This window comes from Aspergillus japonicus (assembly GCF_003184785.1).
Source record: "Aspergillus japonicus CBS 114.51 unplaced genomic scaffold BO86scaffold_8, whole genome shotgun sequence".
Taxonomy (NCBI): domain Eukaryota; kingdom Fungi; phylum Ascomycota; class Eurotiomycetes; order Eurotiales; family Aspergillaceae; genus Aspergillus; species Aspergillus japonicus.
The window spans coordinates 774,986-792,191 of NW_020291645.1; the positions used below are offsets into that span (position 1 = coordinate 774,986).

Sequence of the window (17,206 nt, forward strand, 5' to 3'; positions counted from 1 at the left end):
GCACACTACATGTTGCGTGCAACAGGTTACTTTTCTACCAAGGGAATACGCATGTGCTCTAAACCTAGGGCCTAAGTGAATAGATGAAATCAAATTCAGAGGCTCGCTACCGCTAAATAAACATATTCTTAGATTCTCTCGAGCTTATTCCGCGCTGACAGGGAACCACGCGTGCGACAGACCAAGCCAAGCATGCTCGTGATTTTAAACGCTGCATGTGTTGCGGTCGCCCACGCTTTGCAGCATAGAGAGATGTATGTCTGTAGCCATCTGCCCCCGTGTTTCCAATCGTGGCGGAATTAGTGGATAACAGGGATGAGTTGCCATAATGGAGCCCCGTACTTCAGTCGAGATGTCTCGCTGGGGGAATGAGCCGTACCAACCACGAATGAAGAGCTGTGGCCACAGAGAGGTGATTTCATCCGAAACAGATATCTGATCACGATAATGAGATAGCATATGCAGGCAATTCATCACTTCTCATTGAGAGAGTGTTCGTCCATAGCATCGATCAAACTCTGCAGCCCGTGAGCCAGGTGCTGAGGACCCGCGGCGGCTCCCCGTTCCTCCGATTTGGGGACATGATACACAACATAGTCCGCCGCTAGGGACTTCACGTCCGTCGCCGTCCATCGATTCGTGTTCAATTGTTGCATGACGGCTCGAACCTTGGGTGAGATGAGGAAGGGGTCGGGTTTGGTGGCCTTGAGGACTAGTTCGATGGTTCGGAGGAAGGCCGTGCACAGTCGACCCCATCCGAGGCTCATGTGCCAGAGACCGACCACGCAGCTTTCCAAGACGAGGCTCCACTTCGGATCTTGAGGGCGCAGTTGGGAGACAGAATGTACGCCCGCCGCGCAGAGGTAGTGGAGCATGACGATCGGCAATGATTTGAATCCATGGCAGGTCTGGAAAAGCAGGATGAGAGATCCGATGACACCCATAGCTTGTAATTTGGCATCCTGGGTGTCAAACTCGGTCTCGAAGGGATTCTTCGTCGCATTATTAGAATAGAGATTAAAGATCTCGCATAAGGAGACCACTGTCGCCTGGTAGTACATGCTGTCATCACTTGGTAAGTAAATGCATGGATGAAGCGCAGGACCACCCAGACTTACTGTAATATGAGAATGTGTGGCGAGGTATTCTCATCCGGGGTGATGGTGGAAGGTAAACTGGCCCGCCAGTTCAGAAGCTCCCGGTAAAACTGGAAGCCGTACTCCCAGTCATGTTCATCCAGAGGCGAGTCTGGAAACTTCAACGCAAAAGCCGCGATGTCATTGACAATCATCACTAGACCACCTCGAGCTCTCGCGGCCGTATGCACAAACGGCCTGAAAATAGGAGTGAGAAACGGGTATGGGCTCCATTCGTCGCCATCGTCTAGCGCTGCTGCTTCGGTCGCTGAGAATCTGACGGACGGTGGCTGCTTCCAGGCCGCTTCTTTCCGATACACTTGCGCCGCCAGTCTGTACTCGCATGCGTCAGCATGCATGGAGGGTCATTTGGAGGGAAACGTACGCTTGAACATCAAACACGGCCCATGCGACTAGTCTATGACACCTGTGGAGCGACTCGACCTCCTCGTCAACATTGGCTTCAAGAAAAGAAGGACGCTCCTCATGGAGTCTTAGACCTAGACACAAAGCAGCGCCATGCATGATGTATCGTGTGCCCATTCGGTCCAGCCCAAACGTGCAACACAGCAAGCCAATCATGATGCTTGATTGCGCTGTGGGGAGACATGTGATTTCTTTCTCGATGTTCCACAGACGTTGCAGGGCCGAATATAGCTTCTGGCCCAATGCCTTCTCCTCCCGTCGATCCGTGAGTCGCGCCAGATGGTAAGAGAAACTCTATCATCCAGGTTAGTTGGTGTCACCTATGCGAAACATAACAGGACCGGAATAGCGATTACACAGCCGAAGAATAGAAGCGCGTGGACCAGAAGAGGCGAGCAGAACCTCGTCTGACCGCGCTCCAGGTCCTGCAGGAACAGCTCCTGGTCGATGAGGTGCCACGTCGGGTTGTCCCAGGTGAAATACAGCGACAAAAGATGGCTGGCAGTGGTGTTGTCGACAAGGTCAGTCCAGTGACCGATGTTGGTGGTTTGTATCGGGGGACAATCCTGCAGAGGTTGAGTCGCGCTGGCACGGTTAGAGGCCAGGGTCAGGTGCATACGGGTCAATGATATACCCGGAAGTGGCTGTGGCAGATGTTGATCCGATAGCGATCGGGCGGTCATCAGCGTGGAGAATGCTTCTGTGTTCCCTAGAAGGTGTTTCTGCGGCTCTGAGCGATTTGTATCTGGACGAGTGTGGGAGGCCACTCACACTGATGATTTCCTCAATGGGTTTGATGTCCTTGTGGGCGGTTTCGGAGATGATCTCCCGCAGCAAAGACTCATATGCTGTGACTTGTGAGCGGACAGAATCCAGCTCCAGCTGCTGGCGCTCACGCTTTGACCCCGCATAGTTACAGTCGAGCTCAAGACGACTACATTGCCTACACACAGGTTTGCGACCGTCACACTTGGTCTTTCTGGCCCGGCAGGCCACGCACGCACGAGCAGTGCGCTGTTTATTGGACTTGAGCGATGGAGTGACCAGCCGGGGGATGGGCAGCTTGCCCTTGTGCGCGGCAGCAGGAACAAGGCTTTTTACGGGGTCATCGGCCGCCCCGTGATCAGCGGACTCCTGCATGTCAGCGTCACAACCATAAGGGAAGGGGAGAGGTAGAAGTGAATCCGTAGGTGAAGAAGGAGAAGGAGAAGAAGGAAAAGAAGAGAGAAACCCTCGAAAAGGCACCCAGAGTTGAATGATAACAATGGCAATATTACACCCTGGCATCCAGAAACGGCGCCAAAACTGGATGGATGATTAACACATGCCAAGACATGCCGGAACCCCGAGTGGAAATAGACAAAAAAAAAACCTGCAATGGCTCAAAAGTTCCTTAGGAAATAGCTGGTGCATGTAGGAGCAACTCTGATTAGCTGCTGGCCAAAGGAGGAATTTTCCGTAGGTTGTAGTAGGGTGAAAACTGGCCTATTCGGTCCACACGTACCACCCTGTAACCAGCTGCTCGGGTCCCAACATTACCATCTTGGCAAAGATCCATCGATGACGTCCTCGGCTTGTCTGCCCGCATTCAGCTCGGGGTTTGCTTTTTTTTTTGTTCGCGTCGTGCCATTGAAGACAACCGTCTCTGTAAAGTAAGGGTGATAAATAGTCTTCCCTTTGAGGACCTTTCCCTTCAACGCTTGGCGGTATATTCATGACTCGTGAAAGTCATCTAGACCAAGCGTGTCAGCTCAGCCTTGAGAAATACCCCAGATCGTACCTCAATCTGCCAGGTTGCCCTGAGATCGTCTCCACAAGAGTAATACTCCCACTAAGGTAGAGCAATGGAAGTAAGCTCAGTCAGCATAGGTTGTGAGGACTATACCTCGACTTGACCCTACAGCCCAACCCAACGGACCGGGGGTGGTTGAGCCAAATCTGCGGCCCACCACCGGCTGCAAGGGTAAAAATTACCACTGCCTCGCCTTTCCCCTTTACAAGACCAACACCCTCAACGAAGCGTGATGCCGAAGTACTGTACCAAAAGCGAATGCAAGCTATCGCGGAAGACCACGCGACTAGTGCTTCAGGAGCCAGCCACTAGCCTGTCCTTCCCGCCGGGTGATTCCACCATCGCTAATCATCATCGGGACTGGGGTCAGAGATGAAGCTCCCTGACCCGTCGGTATTTTCTGCCGTAATTGTTGAGGGGTTGTCAGATGTCTTGGCGAGAAGCCACTTCGGAACTATCAACTGCCGGCTAGGTCCAATGACAGACCAAGAAAAAAATGGTTGGGTCGGGGGGGGCCGCGGATAAACCTCGCTAATGACTCGCTCAGTGTAGCAGTGCTGCAGTGGTGTTGGAGAAAGAGACTTGGAGAGACTCGAGACTCGAGAGACTCCTGCCTAATTGGAGCTTAGTCTGACCTGAAGGCTGGATCAACCACTTAGCATGGCTACTATTCGAGCCCAATCGGGATGTTCGTCACTAACTTCTGCTTGATTGCAGTGGGTGGAAATGTGGTTGTGGCATGTGCAATGGTTGTGCTACCCGACCGGTAGTATGGCGGCTGTAGCCGCATCGCATGGCGGTTGTCAGAAAGGTAAAAAAAGGCCTTGGAAGTTGGCGTAACTGTTCGTTTCGAGTATAATTAGTCTCTGCGTTTCTATGTTCCAGGGAGTACACTTACCGGCGATTTGGGTGATGTTTCGCAGAACATTTTAGCTCTGATTGTGCGCCGCCGAAAGGTGCCGGCGGAGCGATCTACTGCGGAGGTTCGACAACCAGGCATTGTGGGACACAGCCACAAAACCCAGGGTAAACGCTAAAATTATGATCCTTGACAGAAATAGCATTGATCTTGGTTCTTGATAAGGATCGAATGTCCTTTTGTAGAAGATGAGCGAGGAGTGAGTCGGGTTGTATGAAGTGGAGTGGAGGAGGAGAGAGGTGGATGGATGGGAAGAAGAGGAGGAAGAGGAAGATGGAAGACAAACAAACAGAAGACAAACAACTACTCCAGGTGGTGGTGCTGCCTCTTCTGCACCACTCAGCTGACACCACTCTAATGCTGGATACAGACTGACCATTCCGTGCAGACAAGCATTATATAGTCCCACAACAGGCATTCTAGCCAAGACAAACCAGATTTCCCCACCGAGATATTAGGTACTACTTATTAATTAACCAACTACACTATAACTGAGACATTGCCTAGGACCTTGCGGGGAACAATCCGGGGTCAATAGCGGAATCCCTGCTATAGTTTCCCCACTACTCTACGACAAGACATACGACCCACGAACTAGCAGACGAGAACCGAAGCAAAAAGGATCATAAATCATCATTGGATGTATCAGACAATGCTAATATCGCTTCCCACCAAAGAAAACACGGGCATCAGACCAGTTTGGCTTCACGACCTGATCTTTTTATCACAAGAAGAGAGAGTTCCCCATCAGCTCTATATACAGAGGAACAAAGACGAAATATACAAAACATGCAGAGGGTTGAATCACTGGCAGCCGGGCCAGAGACAAGACCCACACAAAGCAACAGAATGAAAGGGAAAGGAGAAGCTTACGCCGCGAACAGCTCAGCGAAGCGCTCCGTGGCTTCCTGGGTGACATCCACCCCATAGATCTCGCGCTGGACGTCGGCGTCGGCCCACTTGTCGGGGACGGGGCCCTTGCCCGCGCGGAGGGCGGCGAACTGCTTGTCGCGCTCCTCCTTGGCGGCGCCGTCGCCCAGGTGCAGGGCGCGGCCGGAGGCGGCGGCCAGCTCGACGAGGGCGTAGGCGCGGTCCTTGCGGATCTTCTCGTAGACCTTGAGGGCCTTGTGGATCGAGGCCGGGCTGGTGTCGGGCAGCTGGGCCAGGACCTTGCCGATGACGGCGCCGTCCTCGATCGCCTGCGCGGCGCCCTGGGCCAGGTGCGGCAGGGTCGGGTGGCAGGAGTCGCCGACGAGGGCGACCGACTCGTGCACCCAGGTGGGCAGCGGCTCGTGGACGCGCAGCTTCCACTCGCAGACCTCGCCCTCGGGCACGTAGCCGAGCATGCGCTGCACCATGGGGCAGAAGTCGCCGAACACCTGCAGCATGACCGACTTGTCGCCGCGGGTGGTATAGGTGGCGTTGGTGGCCGCGGCGAAGTTGATGTCCGGCTGCGTGGTCGACAGGTTGTAGATGGTGTTGTTGGAGACCGGGTAGGCGATGATGTGGCGCTTCTCGCCGATCCAGCGGGTGACCTTGTTGCCGCTGATCAGGGCCAGCAGCTCCGGGTCGTCCTTGACCTGGTCCTTGTGGATCATGATACGGTACGCGGCCTGGTTGGTGTCCTTGACGCCGGCCTGGATGCCGAGCAAGTCGAGCATGGCAACACGGGTGTTGGACTTGATGCCGTCGGCGCCGAGGAGGACGTCGGCCTCGACGCGGTAGGGCTCCTGGGCGCTGTCACGAGGAACGGCCTGGAAGGAAGGCTTGGGGCCGAAGGTGACATCTTGGGCGGTGGTAGCAAAGTGGAAGCGAATGGCGTCGGGGTGGCGAAGACAGCCCTGGTAGAGGCCGTTGGCGAGGGAGGACCGGTGTCCAACCATGTGCGGGTAGCCGTAGGTATCCGCAATGTATTCCAGCGGCACGTGGGCCAATTCCGCATCCGTCGCTCCAACTGCAAGGATGGGTCAGTCAATCACTCATCCACTGAACAGAAATAAAACATACCCCGGACGCTGGTCTCAACAATGTTGACAGCCTCGGCCTCGATCTGCTTCCAGACACCCAAACGGTCGAGGACGCGGGCCATGTTGGGGGCAAGTTGGATACCAGCTCCAACAAAGCCCAGGTCATGAGCCGTCTCATAAACGTCGATATTCTTAAAGCCCTCACGGGCCAAGGCCAGAGCGCAGGTGAGGCCACCCATACCTGATTTTGAAGTTAGTTTTTGCTTTCCAGAAAAAAAAAAAAAAAAAAAAAGATAGGGCTGAAGGGAATGCGGGACCACGGCATACCTGCGCCCAGAATGGCCACCTTCAGATCTTGCGGGGACTGAGCCATTGTGTGAGAGGAGAGATAGAACAATCGTAAAGAAGAGAGGAGAGGAGAGGAGATGGTTCTTAGACGAGTGAAACAGTTGCAAAGGATCAATTCTTGGAAGAGGATATACTGGGATTTAAATATGGGATGGCCGCCGGCAATCGGCCAGGAAAACGCGGAGTAAAACTTACCCGCAATGCTTTTCCACCCCACGATTTCCCACATTCCATCCAACGGGGCCCTCGACCTGCGCCTTTTTGCCTTCCGGCCAGCCCGCAGAGGCGAATTCTAATGCGGCTTTCCTCTGCGGTGACTGGCTTCGTCTTCCCCCCAGTTTTGGGGCAGATGGTTCATGATTTCCCCACATATCGGTAACTGTGCCCCGTGGGGCGATTCAGTTTACTCCCGGGGATGAGATTATCCTCCCAGTGACGCGGACACCGGAAATCCATGCGATTACTAATGGCCGACGGTATTGGACTCGTGACATTAGGTATTAATATGGTTGCTATTAGTATTAGTTACATGTATCTCGGTACATCGGTCAGAGTCAACTGTAGGTAATACAAAAAGTGAATGTGGGGAGGTGGCATAAGTGATCGCCCATCTTTTATCTTTAGAAAGCATTGCCCAGCTCCCCGACAATCTCACCCACCGGCACTCCGACAGCCGGCAATCCCAGGCCAGACACCAAGGCTGCAACATCGGGATCCAGCTGGATCAGCAAGAGGCCACCGTCCTCACCCACCACCGTGAGCAGGCAATCCACCACCGGCCCCAAGTCGGCAATCAGATCGCCAACTGACGCCGCCGACCGGATCACTTGGCCCACGCTGCGCCCAGCCGCGTTCAAGCCCAGGTTGATGAGGAGCTGGGCCACGGGGTTGCTCAGGCGGATCAACAGTGGTTTGAGGTCTTCCCCGGTGATTTGAAGGATGCAATCCACCACGGGTGCCAGTTCCTCGAGCAATCCGGCCGGCTTCGAGACCTCAGTCCGACGCTTGAGGCTGCTGCCAAGATCGCTCAGGATGTTCCCCACCGGCTGAGCGAGGGCGTCAAGGCCGAGCCCGCGAAGGAGATCAGCGACTGGGTGGTCCAATTCGATCAAAACGAAACCGAGCCCCTTGCCCGTCACGATGCACAGATTGTCCACAGGCTGGCCTAGGTTCGACACCAGCTCACCGATGCTGGAGGCGCTTCTGAGGATGTTTCCCACGGGCTGGGACAGGCCTACCAAGCCGAGTCCGGCCAGCAGGTCAGCAACCGGGTCGCTCAGCTGGATGAGCAATTCTTCCGTGCCGCTGCCTACGACTTTCAGCAGGCGATCGGCCTGAGGACCCAGATCCTGGATCAGATGGCCGGTGCCGTGGCAGTGACCGGTATCACATGACGAAGATCCCGACGGGGTCGGGCCGGGAGTCGAGCTGGGAGTCGAGGAGCCAGGTCCGGAGGGAACGATTCCAGATGGCTGCGAACCGCCGGGTGCACCCGGGGAGCTTCCAGGAGCAGAAGGACCGGACGGATCAGAAGAGCCCGGGGATTCAGGTAGACCGGAAGACTCTCCAGAAGGCTGAGCATTCGGAGTAGAGAATACCACCGGCACAGTAGCGGAGGGTGCGGGCCGGAAGCCTGGAAGAGTGACAGGCTGGGAGGAAGCCGGGGCCGGATTGCCGGGGAAAGAAGGAACACCTGAAGCAGAGCCTCCAGGGGACAGAGACGCTGAAGGAGCAGGAGACTCGGACTCGGGGACAGGCTGCGGGGGCGCAGAGCCAGAGCCATCACCGCCATTGGGCTGGCAGGTGCATTCCCCGTCGCGAGCGTAAGGTTGGCCCACAGGGCTCGCCACCGTGCAGGCGGCCACGACGAGGGCCGTCCAGAAAGAGGCCTTCATTTTGGAAAGAGTGTCTAACGTGTAGTCAACAAGGGCAAGAGAACGACGGGTTGACAAACTCAAGGAGAAGAGCAAGGACAGAAGAAAAGGAAGGAAAAGAATGGTTGACCTGCTTGATCCGGGATGATGAAGGTGATAGACACTCGCTTGGGGGGGGCGATATATATACCCGGTCCCGGCCATCGAGGGCGATCATGAAGATATTCGGGATTCTGGATGTAGTGATCGAAAGAACCAGACTTTAGCTGACTAGCTGCCGCTAAACAGGCACTATTGCCCGTCACAAAGAGTCACTTCATCGAATATGTTGATCCATCACGGTGATCGGCACAAAGCTGACAGTTAGTGAGGGTAGAGCGAAACCCAACTCCACGATCTAGATTCCTTCGCTGACGGGCCCTTATCGATCGGAAAACTCTTATCTAGGCTCAGACCGATAAGAGTCTATCCAGGATTCCAGGTAAGCGTAGATGCTCCTGACCCTCGAAGAAAGGTTGGGTGCGATTGGCGAAAAGTGCTTGCAAGGGACGGCGAGTGAGTGATGGGTAAAGGCTAGAAGATAGATTTGGTATTCACATTAAGGAGGAGTACTCGATCATGAATCCTTGTATCCCGTCCTTTCTTGGTATGGACCACAATCCGTGATGGCTTGTAGTCTATCCAAAGTGGCTGTCAATGGTCGATTGCCGGGCTTCGCTTGGCTGAATCAATCATCCCCATCGAGATAAGGATTGACCTAAAGTATCCCTACTCAGGGTGTTGGCACTGCAGGAACCAGGATGTTGGCACGAGGTCTTTGTCTGGATCCCGCCGATCGGCCTCGAGCTGAGCCCTAATGCAGCGCCTGCATCCCGCTATTGATCGCCCGCATACGCGCAAGCAAACATTTTATAGAGCACAAAGACCTTCGTCTAGGAAGAATGTTAGATTTGGACATAGAACGGATACATTTTCTACGTAGAAGTTGCTCTTTACGATATGATCCTCATCCACTCTCCGACTCCCCGAAGGAGTAATCGAGTCCCGACACGAAGCCGTGGCTTGCAAGATAGCAGAGTCTAGATTTTGAAGCACTTCACAGGCTGGAAAAACGAACGGGGCGGAAGACAAGCTGATTATTGAGTCTGAGCACTATGATAGCACAGGTCATCACTACCCAAACCCCGAGTTCAAAGTGTCCCTGGGAAAGCACAACCTAGACATTAAGAGACATCGCTCTCGTCCCAAGGACACCTTCTTGGCTTACATGCTCTAATGCCTCTATCTGTTCATTGCTATCAGCCGAGTTTAACCTCATGCTGCCTGGACTGTCGAGAACAAGAACTAACTCCTGGGACTCTGTTCTACCTGTCCAGTACATACACCTTTTACTCCCTCGAACAACAGATCCTGAGATCCCAAAACACGTTCCCACAACACCTCAGATGAGAATCCTCACAATCTGCGCCTCTCCATGAATGAGGATCTGCCGACAGGCTTTATCGCTGCAGTAATACCAGCATAAGAACCCGGACAATGTTCCGCTTCAGCGAACCCCCAACACTTCCCCCCATCTCAAACCAGACTCCAAACCCAAGATGTCATCGGCACCAACATGCGTCACCATGAAGCCAGCCGCACGGATCAGACCTCCGCGCCCTCCTCCTCTGTGGTCCTACCCCTCTCCCTCCCACCGAGAACCAAAACAAAACCCAGCCTCGATGCCCTTTAACAAAGCACCTCAATCTCACTTCGCCGTCATCCACCATGGCTAGTACCTCCCACCACCCGGAGGTCACTAGCCCCTGCCCCTCGTCCCAATCCCTTGCGCCTCCCCCTCCCCCTCCCCCACCCCAACCCACCCTCTCCGACCTAAAGCACGGAACCACCACCTCCCCAACCCTGTGGTACCGCATCCACGTCCTCCTGCACGACCTGTGCAACGTCAACCATCCCGCCTCGTCAAAGCGGCTGGGCAAGACGGCCGACCCGCACTACATCGGCAAGCCCTACTTCACCTGGGACGAGGCGCAGCGGATCAAGCGCACCGTCGGGGGCCCCGGGGGCCGGACGGTGGAGCAGCTGATCGAGGAGCGGGTCCGCGAGAAGCTCGAGCGGCTCCACCGCAAGAAGCGGCCGGTGGAGGGGGCGGATGAGCTCCGGGTCTCCGCGGCGCATGACCTCGCGCCCATCATCGCGCGGCTGCTGCAGATTGACCTGAAGGTGTTGGGGAAGGACGAGCAGTTTGCCAGGCTGGTCGGGGAGTATGGGCTGTATCCGGAAGGGGAGACTTGGGTGGGGCTGAAGAAGCGGACGTTTGGGTCGAGGAAGAAGAGGAAGTGAATGCGGGCGGTGGTGTTGGTCCTGTGGGAGGGCGGAAGGAGGCGTGGGTGCATGTTATGCTGGCTTTTTCTGAGATATCTTGGGACTCAGAGTCGGGCCTTAGGTTTCGCCCTCTGAGCGATGCTCATCCGAGGGTGTTCGGCAGTGATTCAATCGATTTCAAGACTACCACCCTCAAGGTATTATCTCTGGAGAGCGTTGACATGGTTGAAGTCCAGACTCGGTGTACTACCATCCTCGCGAGGCAGCACTGAGTCTGAGGCTCACGGTGTTATAACAGGCTTGCGTTCGGTCACGTAAGAATTGAGTGAAAGGGATCGTGGGTGGTAGTGTGGCGATCTGGCATTTGGAAAAAAGAAAAACATGAGACGGCCTCCGGGCAATCATGATCGGATATGACGAGCTCGTTCAACACCCACGTCCAGGGCTCAGCACGCGTAGCCTAACCACCATTCCTCAAGCAGCTTAGTAGGTCAACTACCTCGGGAGTAGCCGATAATAAAACAGTGGTACTGTGATAGCCAATCTGGCGAAATTGAAGTCGCCAAGCCCGGTGAATTCGATCTTGCGAGACAACGTTTCCAAGGCAGGTTCTGACCTCAAACCGGGCCCCCTTCCCCGGAGGGCTTTGGCGACGGCCCACATGAAACAAACAAAGATATGCTGCGAATAGAGCTGGCCCGCCGAGAGTTTGGCAATCCGGGCTATCATAGCACGGGAGCGGCCATTGGGCTGGTCTTGGGCGCCGATCCTCCTAGCTCTGAACGTGACCGCTGCATCGTTTGCTTCCTCCGTTATGGCTTTAGTGATGGCATCGTCAACTCCGAGAAGCATCTCTCTGCCCACCGTGATACTGAGGCCCTCGGACGAGTCTTCCGGCGGAAGTTGGTAGATCCCCGCGTCGCTATACCTTCCCCAAGGTACTGTCTCGGAGCTGGGGCCAAGGATCAATCTGCTGATCTTTGGGGACTCGAGCATTCTTTTTGTCGATGCCCGACAGCAACAACGAGATTACAGCTCCCAGCTCCTGCTCGTTCGCCTCCCACATCTCGTTTTTCTTCAGCCTTAGCTGAAGAGGCTCAGGAGGCTCAGGTACCCCCTTGTCCACCTGAATCCACACCTCCCAGGTCCACTGATTGGCGTCTTCATCCGCAATGAAGTCCATGTCACCCGCTAGGCTCTGGGATATCTCAGTAATTGCTTGCGCAAGGGAGCTAGCCAACTTGGTATGAATGCCTTTGTCATGATCAGCTGGCCCGGATCCGTGACGACTTCATTGACACCATGTCTGCGCCCCGTTCAAAGGCTCCACATATGGTCTGAGATTGCTTGAGTATCGGACAGCGAACATCGACAGATCCGAAGAACCATAAACAGCCAGGACATGGAAACAGTACCACGCATCCTAGGGAGCACGATTAAAGAGGCTGGGCGAAGAGTGTTGGCAGTGAATGTGAGGCTTGGGTGGTACAAGAGCTGACTCTGATGTATGTTTGTCTCTTTGATTGGGATGCTGCAGGTGGAGGTGATGAACAATCATGCTTATTGGTATTGTTGCTGGGGACGTAGTGGGCGATGGTAGAGACAAGAACAGCTGCACACCTAGCAGGGCAACAAAACATTCACTCCGCCCGCCCAACATCAACCCCAAACCGCCCCCCATCCCACCACCCCAATCCAAACACCCACCCCGCAAAGACCCCCCGTCTCAACAACTCCCGATCACCGCACCACTCCGACCCGGCCGGGAGCACATCCGACCTGACCAGATCTGACCCAGCCAGCAGCGAAGCCGCTCCCGCAATACTGCACGGATTCACGGGGATGACCTCCTTGGTCTGCAGGAAGTAGCACGCGACCAGGACCGCGAGCGCCATCGCAGCCAGACAGCCCTCGAGGATCCGCGTCGACGGACCGTTCTGCATGAGCCGGACGCGATTGGGCTGGATGAGCGTTCCCGGATAGTATTGTTTTGCTGTTGCATTGGTGGAGGAGATCCGCGAATTGCCGTTGAGCCCTTGCGCCATGAGGACGCGGTAAAGGTGCTGGGTTGCGTTGATCACGGCGGGATAGTGCAAGGAATCGCCGGCGGCGGTAAGATCATCCACCGCGAGGGTCTTCTGATCGTGGATCATGGCTGAGAAAAACTCGTCGAACGCCTGATTCTCGTCGTTGGTCGCCTGCGGAAGGTAATTGGGGAACAGCAGGTTCGACGAAAACTCGGCACTGAAGAGTCGGCGGGTCGACTCGTTCGCTGTCGCGCCGGTGATTTGGAGACCCGGAAGGGTGAATGTGACGGCGGCATCCACCTGGTCAATGTAGGGATCGCAGGTGAACCCTTGCAATCCCTTCGTGGAGTTCGCCGTCAGTACGCCGTACCACCCCATCAGCGTCGGACAATTGCCCAGCGCCACGTTCGGGTTCATGTACTTCAACGAGCCGAATGAGGTGTTGTTCGTGTTTGGATAGTCAGTGCTGACTGCGAAGCTAGTCGACATATTCTGGCTGCAGTTGGGATCCAGGTTTAGATAGAGGTCCCAGGCGGGAAGGAGCGCGCTGGGTTTCTCAACCCTGTACACTGTGTCCTCGGCGAGGATCTGGCATTCGAGACGGGCTCGTAGAGCAGGGAGCGTCATCTGCAGCACAGAAGAATGGTCCACGCTTCCGTTGGCGGAGCGGTACTGGACAGAGCCCTGCTTGCTGGTGAGAGACGCTTCACTGAGAGTCGGCAACACCAGTTCCTCGTACGTCCAAGCAGGATAGGAGAGATTATCTGCAACGACCAGGGCCCCTGTTAGTCCCACGCCTGCATTGCTGGAGGTGGAGTAATGCGGGTCAATGGTTGTGTTGAAGCTGTCGACGCGAGCGATGGAGACCGCCTGGGAGTGCTCCATCTCCTGGGTGAGGTATAGTCCGCTGACGGCCACTGTGAGAATTGGAGCCAGTAGCACGGCGACTGCCGTAGCCCCTACGGCACCTTGTCGTCGTAGGATGGCCTTGACCAATGAGACGAGCGTCGGGCTGGACAGGTGATTCTCCATGATGCTTCGTGGTGCAGTGACTCCCCCGCGTCGCAGGTCCAGGTAAGGCTGCAGCACGAGAGCCGAAAAGTGAATCGAGTCGAAGAAGATGCGCACTAGCAGCATGATCACCGCGGGGATGTACACCCAAGTATACCGAATGTATTCCCCGGACACAGTGCCCAGCCCGTTATGCCGAGACGAGATCTGGTACGTTGTTTCGAGCCCAGCGATGACAAGCAGAGGCAAGACGACTGTAATTACCCGCCAGGAGACGGAGACGGACATCGGCTCCCACCAACTCATAGGCCCAGAGGTGATTCGAGTCCGCATACTCTCACTAGCCGTCTGGTCCGTTGCGATAGTAAAGCCCAGACAATTGTGTTCGGTGGTGATTTGCGTGTAGTAGCGACGACCATTCAACTCCTCCGCAATTTCCGTCCCATTCTTACTCCGTACCAGTCGCTCCTCCACCGCAGGGCTCCGCGCCAGAATGCTCGCCAGCCCAGAGATCGTCCCTGGATCTCGAGGCGTGCAGCGAACCGGTCGTAAGAAGCACAACGCTCCAGCGACGACAATCAGAACAGCTAATGTCGCCTCCATCAGTCGAACAGAAAGCTCTTTCACTAGCAGTCGGTTGACGTACGCCGAATATGTACCCGCGAAGGACGTATTTGACGGGGAGAGGAGATACTGCTTTGCCACCTGAGCCGAGATTGCCGCAAACATGGGTCGGGCTACACTCTCCAAGAGCGAGGTATTGAGCAAATCGCGCATGGGGTGCGGCGACGTCAGATTCGCGATGATCGCGAATGCACTGGGGTAAGTACTATTCGGGTCTGACAGGTTGTATTTCGCAGACTTCCAGCCTTTGGTCGAGGTATCGACATAGCCCAGCGTGTCCAGGACATCGGCTGCGGCGGTCAACGAAGACACAAACCCCACCCCTAGATCTGCTGGCGACACGTCTGCAAGGACTCTTTGGGTGGTGTGGTTCGAACTTTGGGTTGTTCCAATACTGATCACACTGTGGTTACTCTGGCGTAGCGAGACTGAGCGTGGTGCAATGGAGTACGAGGGGCTGCAAACCAAGCCGTGGATTTCGGTCTTGTTGGCGGTCCAGTGCGCTGCAGCGACAACCACGCGAGGATCATCTTCCCCACCAACACAGCTAACCGAAAACACGTCTGCGTAATAGCCCCCAGCAGAGGAGTAGCTTTTTTGAAAGCTGGGGAAACGATACCCACCTGCGCAGGACGAGGCACCGGTGCTGAGGGTGATATTCAGTCGAGTTTGCTCGCACCCGGACGAAGTGCAGCCCTCAGTCCAGTTGGCGACGGTTCCAGCCTGGCAGTTCAAATCCGCCGAGAAAACATCTACCGTTCCGAAGATCACCCCGTCGTTACGAGTACGTATACTCGCCGTGAAAGGCTGAAAGGCGTATTCCTCCGTCGTACCGACAGGGTAGGGCAACTCCTGCCAGCGGGCTCCAGCCACGACAGTTGCAGCACTCCCATCCACCAGACTCCCATCGTACCCCCGCCCATCGAAGCGAGCTTGAAGGCGAAGCTCAGCAGCCGCATGCTCCATCCAGACACTCTGCAGCATGAACAAACCCGTCGAAGCGACCGTGAGAAGTTTGATCAGCAAGGTGCCCAAAATCGCCAGTACCACCGCCCAATCGCCGTGACGCATCGCCCGAAAGAGCGCGATCACGTTCCACTCCGAGACATAATCCAGCAGGAGGGATCGCGAGGCCGGTTGGGGGCCGGAGTATGCCATCACCCGCCAGGGCATGAGTTGCTTGGTGCGGTACTCGACCTGGCCCCATAGTGCGGCGACGACCGTCAGGGCTTTTCCCACACCACCTATCTTAGCACTGACTTTCTACTCGGTGCACGAAAACGGCCAGAGGAAAGCACCTACCGGCTGTCGGACCATACGTCCAGAGATAATGGTACTTGCTGTCGCTGGTACTGATACCTTGATTCCGGGCCGAGACCGAAGACAAGACCTCGACGACCACGATCATCGCGGCGAAGAGAAGTGCAAATGCGACTAATGTCCCCGAGCGAAGGATGGTCGGGGTCCAGGCGTGACGCCAGGAGCGAACGGGATGATTCTCGCCATCTTGTGTGCTGTCGCTTTCCGAGGTGGCTGTCTCCTGTACTAAGGGGTGGAAGGGCTTTGGCTTGTGGATGAGGTTTGAGAACATCGTGACCACATTCCTGGATTGCGTATTTGTATGGAAGAAGAGTGGACAGGGCAGGACATAAATATGCATAGACAGTTCTTATAAGATGCGGGGGCTACAGCCCCAAGACTGCAAGACTGGCATGCATCGCCTCAGTTGGCGCTTGCACAGCAGACAGGATTGAAATGTGATTGGTGTTGGGGGATGTGCCAAGACAAGGCTGAATCAAGGTTGTCCAGTTGCCGGCTTGTACTGTACGAGGAATAGGTGACGATATTCTACTAGTAAAGAATCTAGTAAGTCAAATTCCTATCGGAGCCTGCACAAAAGCTGGAATCTTCTCAGAATAAAGATCGATAGCCAAATGCGCAGAATGCATGAAGTATCCAAGGCGACTGACAAGGGTGGAAAGGGAGGTCGGGATCTGCAACAGGCATCTCTGACAGATGTACTAGCCCCGAAAGAAAGACGGAAAGATGTCTCCACAATATATTCATCAGTTCTAAACTCGATAAATCACTTCTCACCCACCCCTCTACTGAGAGAGGAAAGGCATGATTCGGGATGGCTTCTTCCAGAGTACGGGACTGGGATAGAATTGTCGGATACACTGCGGTATGAGCGAAGATTTCAGAACAGTAACCGGAGGCCTTGAAGACCCGGGCTATTGCACCAGTTCTATCACGGTTCAGTCACTCACTCTCGACTTTTGTGCCTGGATCTGAGGACCAGGGGGCCAGTCGTCTGAGGAGTTGATTTTAGTGCGCGGAGAGACCATCGACACAGCATTTTCTCTCCTCAATTCTTTTCAATGGTCGGCATCACGAGGAGGAGGAGAAGAAGAAGAAGAAGAAGAAGAAGAAGAAGAAGAAGAAGAAGAAGAAGAAGCAGTAGAAGTGGATAGATAATAGGAAGACAAAGAGGAAGAGGGTCAGGGAGAAGGAGAGACAAAAACTCGAAACAATTCCAAAGGGTTAGCTGGTAGTATGCCCCTAGACAAGACTACCACACAGCCCCTGAAAACCTTTCCCACCGATACTTGAGTGATGAGACTACGACCATGACTAGATGCGAAGTCAGTCACCTAGACAAGTAGAATGAGAGACCCTCAATTACCACCCTTATCACCCCAAGGCGCAAGGAACACGTTAGCCGCGCGACTTGGCAAAGCTCGGAGACCCAAAAAG

The 17,206-nt window shown here is 55.0% G+C and overlaps 5 protein-coding genes across 5 annotated transcripts; 1 reads left to right on the top strand and 4 right to left on the bottom strand.

The window, feature by feature from the left end:
• Window positions 1-473: 473 nt before the first annotated feature.
• Window positions 474-2,702, bottom strand: BO86DRAFT_306285 (putative C6 transcription factor; the record flags this gene model as incomplete). The annotated part of the gene is made up of 5 exons (XM_025667689.1): window positions 474-1,062; window positions 1,119-1,469; window positions 1,522-1,856; window positions 1,904-2,284; window positions 2,334-2,702. The coding sequence occupies 5 exons, from the start codon at window positions 2,700-2,702 to the stop codon at window positions 474-476; spliced, it is 2,025 nt and encodes a 674-aa protein (XP_025530702.1).
• A 2,210-nt stretch (window positions 2,703-4,912) lies between these two features.
• BO86DRAFT_454298 (putative monooxygenase) lies at window positions 4,913-6,687 on the bottom strand. The gene is made up of 3 exons (XM_025677050.1): window positions 6,568-6,687; window positions 6,281-6,481; window positions 4,913-6,227 (listed from the first exon to the last, which is right to left on the bottom strand). Exons 1-3 carry the CDS (start codon window positions 6,611-6,613, stop codon window positions 5,143-5,145), a joined length of 1,332 nt encoding a protein of 443 aa, XP_025530703.1. The 5' UTR covers window positions 6,614-6,687; the 3' UTR covers window positions 4,913-5,142.
• Window positions 6,688-7,108: 421 nt separating this feature from the next.
• On the bottom strand, window positions 7,109-7,955 carry BO86DRAFT_356560 (uncharacterized protein; the record flags this gene model as incomplete). Its single annotated transcript, XM_025669670.1, has 1 exon — window positions 7,109-7,955. A coding segment is annotated over one exon (747 nt), but the record flags the coding sequence as incomplete, so codon positions are not given.
• A 2,274-nt stretch (window positions 7,956-10,229) lies between these two features.
• BO86DRAFT_441819 (uncharacterized protein) lies at window positions 10,230-10,938 on the top strand (the record flags this gene model as incomplete). The annotated part of the gene is made up of 1 exon (XM_025676281.1): window positions 10,230-10,938. The coding sequence occupies one exon, from the start codon at window positions 10,230-10,232 to the stop codon at window positions 10,803-10,805; it is 576 nt and encodes a 191-aa protein (XP_025530705.1). The 3' UTR covers window positions 10,806-10,938.
• Window positions 10,939-12,427: 1,489 nt separating this feature from the next.
• On the bottom strand, window positions 12,428-16,040 carry BO86DRAFT_454301 (DUF3433 domain-containing protein; the record flags this gene model as incomplete). The annotated part of the gene is made up of 2 exons (XM_025677051.1): window positions 12,428-15,678; window positions 15,752-16,040. The coding sequence occupies 2 exons, from the start codon at window positions 16,038-16,040 to the stop codon at window positions 12,428-12,430; spliced, it is 3,540 nt and encodes a 1,179-aa protein (XP_025530706.1).
• Between the last annotated feature and the right edge of the window lie 1,166 nt (window positions 16,041-17,206).

What these genes read in the sequence shown, in the direction of transcription:
- BO86DRAFT_454298 (XM_025677050.1), bottom strand. Translation starts at nt 6,613, where the DNA reads ATGGCTCAGTCCCCGCAAGATCTGAAGGTGGCCATTCTGGGCGCAG. An exon ending in GGTGGCCATTCTGGGCGCAG is followed by an intron (nt 6,482 to 6,567) that starts GTATGCCGTGGT and finishes CTTCAAAATCAG; the next exon opens with GTATGGGTGGCCTCACCTGC. An exon ending in TGTTGAGACCAGCGTCCGGG is followed by an intron (nt 6,228 to 6,280) that starts GTATGTTTTATT and finishes CCATCCTTGCAG; the next exon opens with TTGGAGCGACGGATGCGGAA.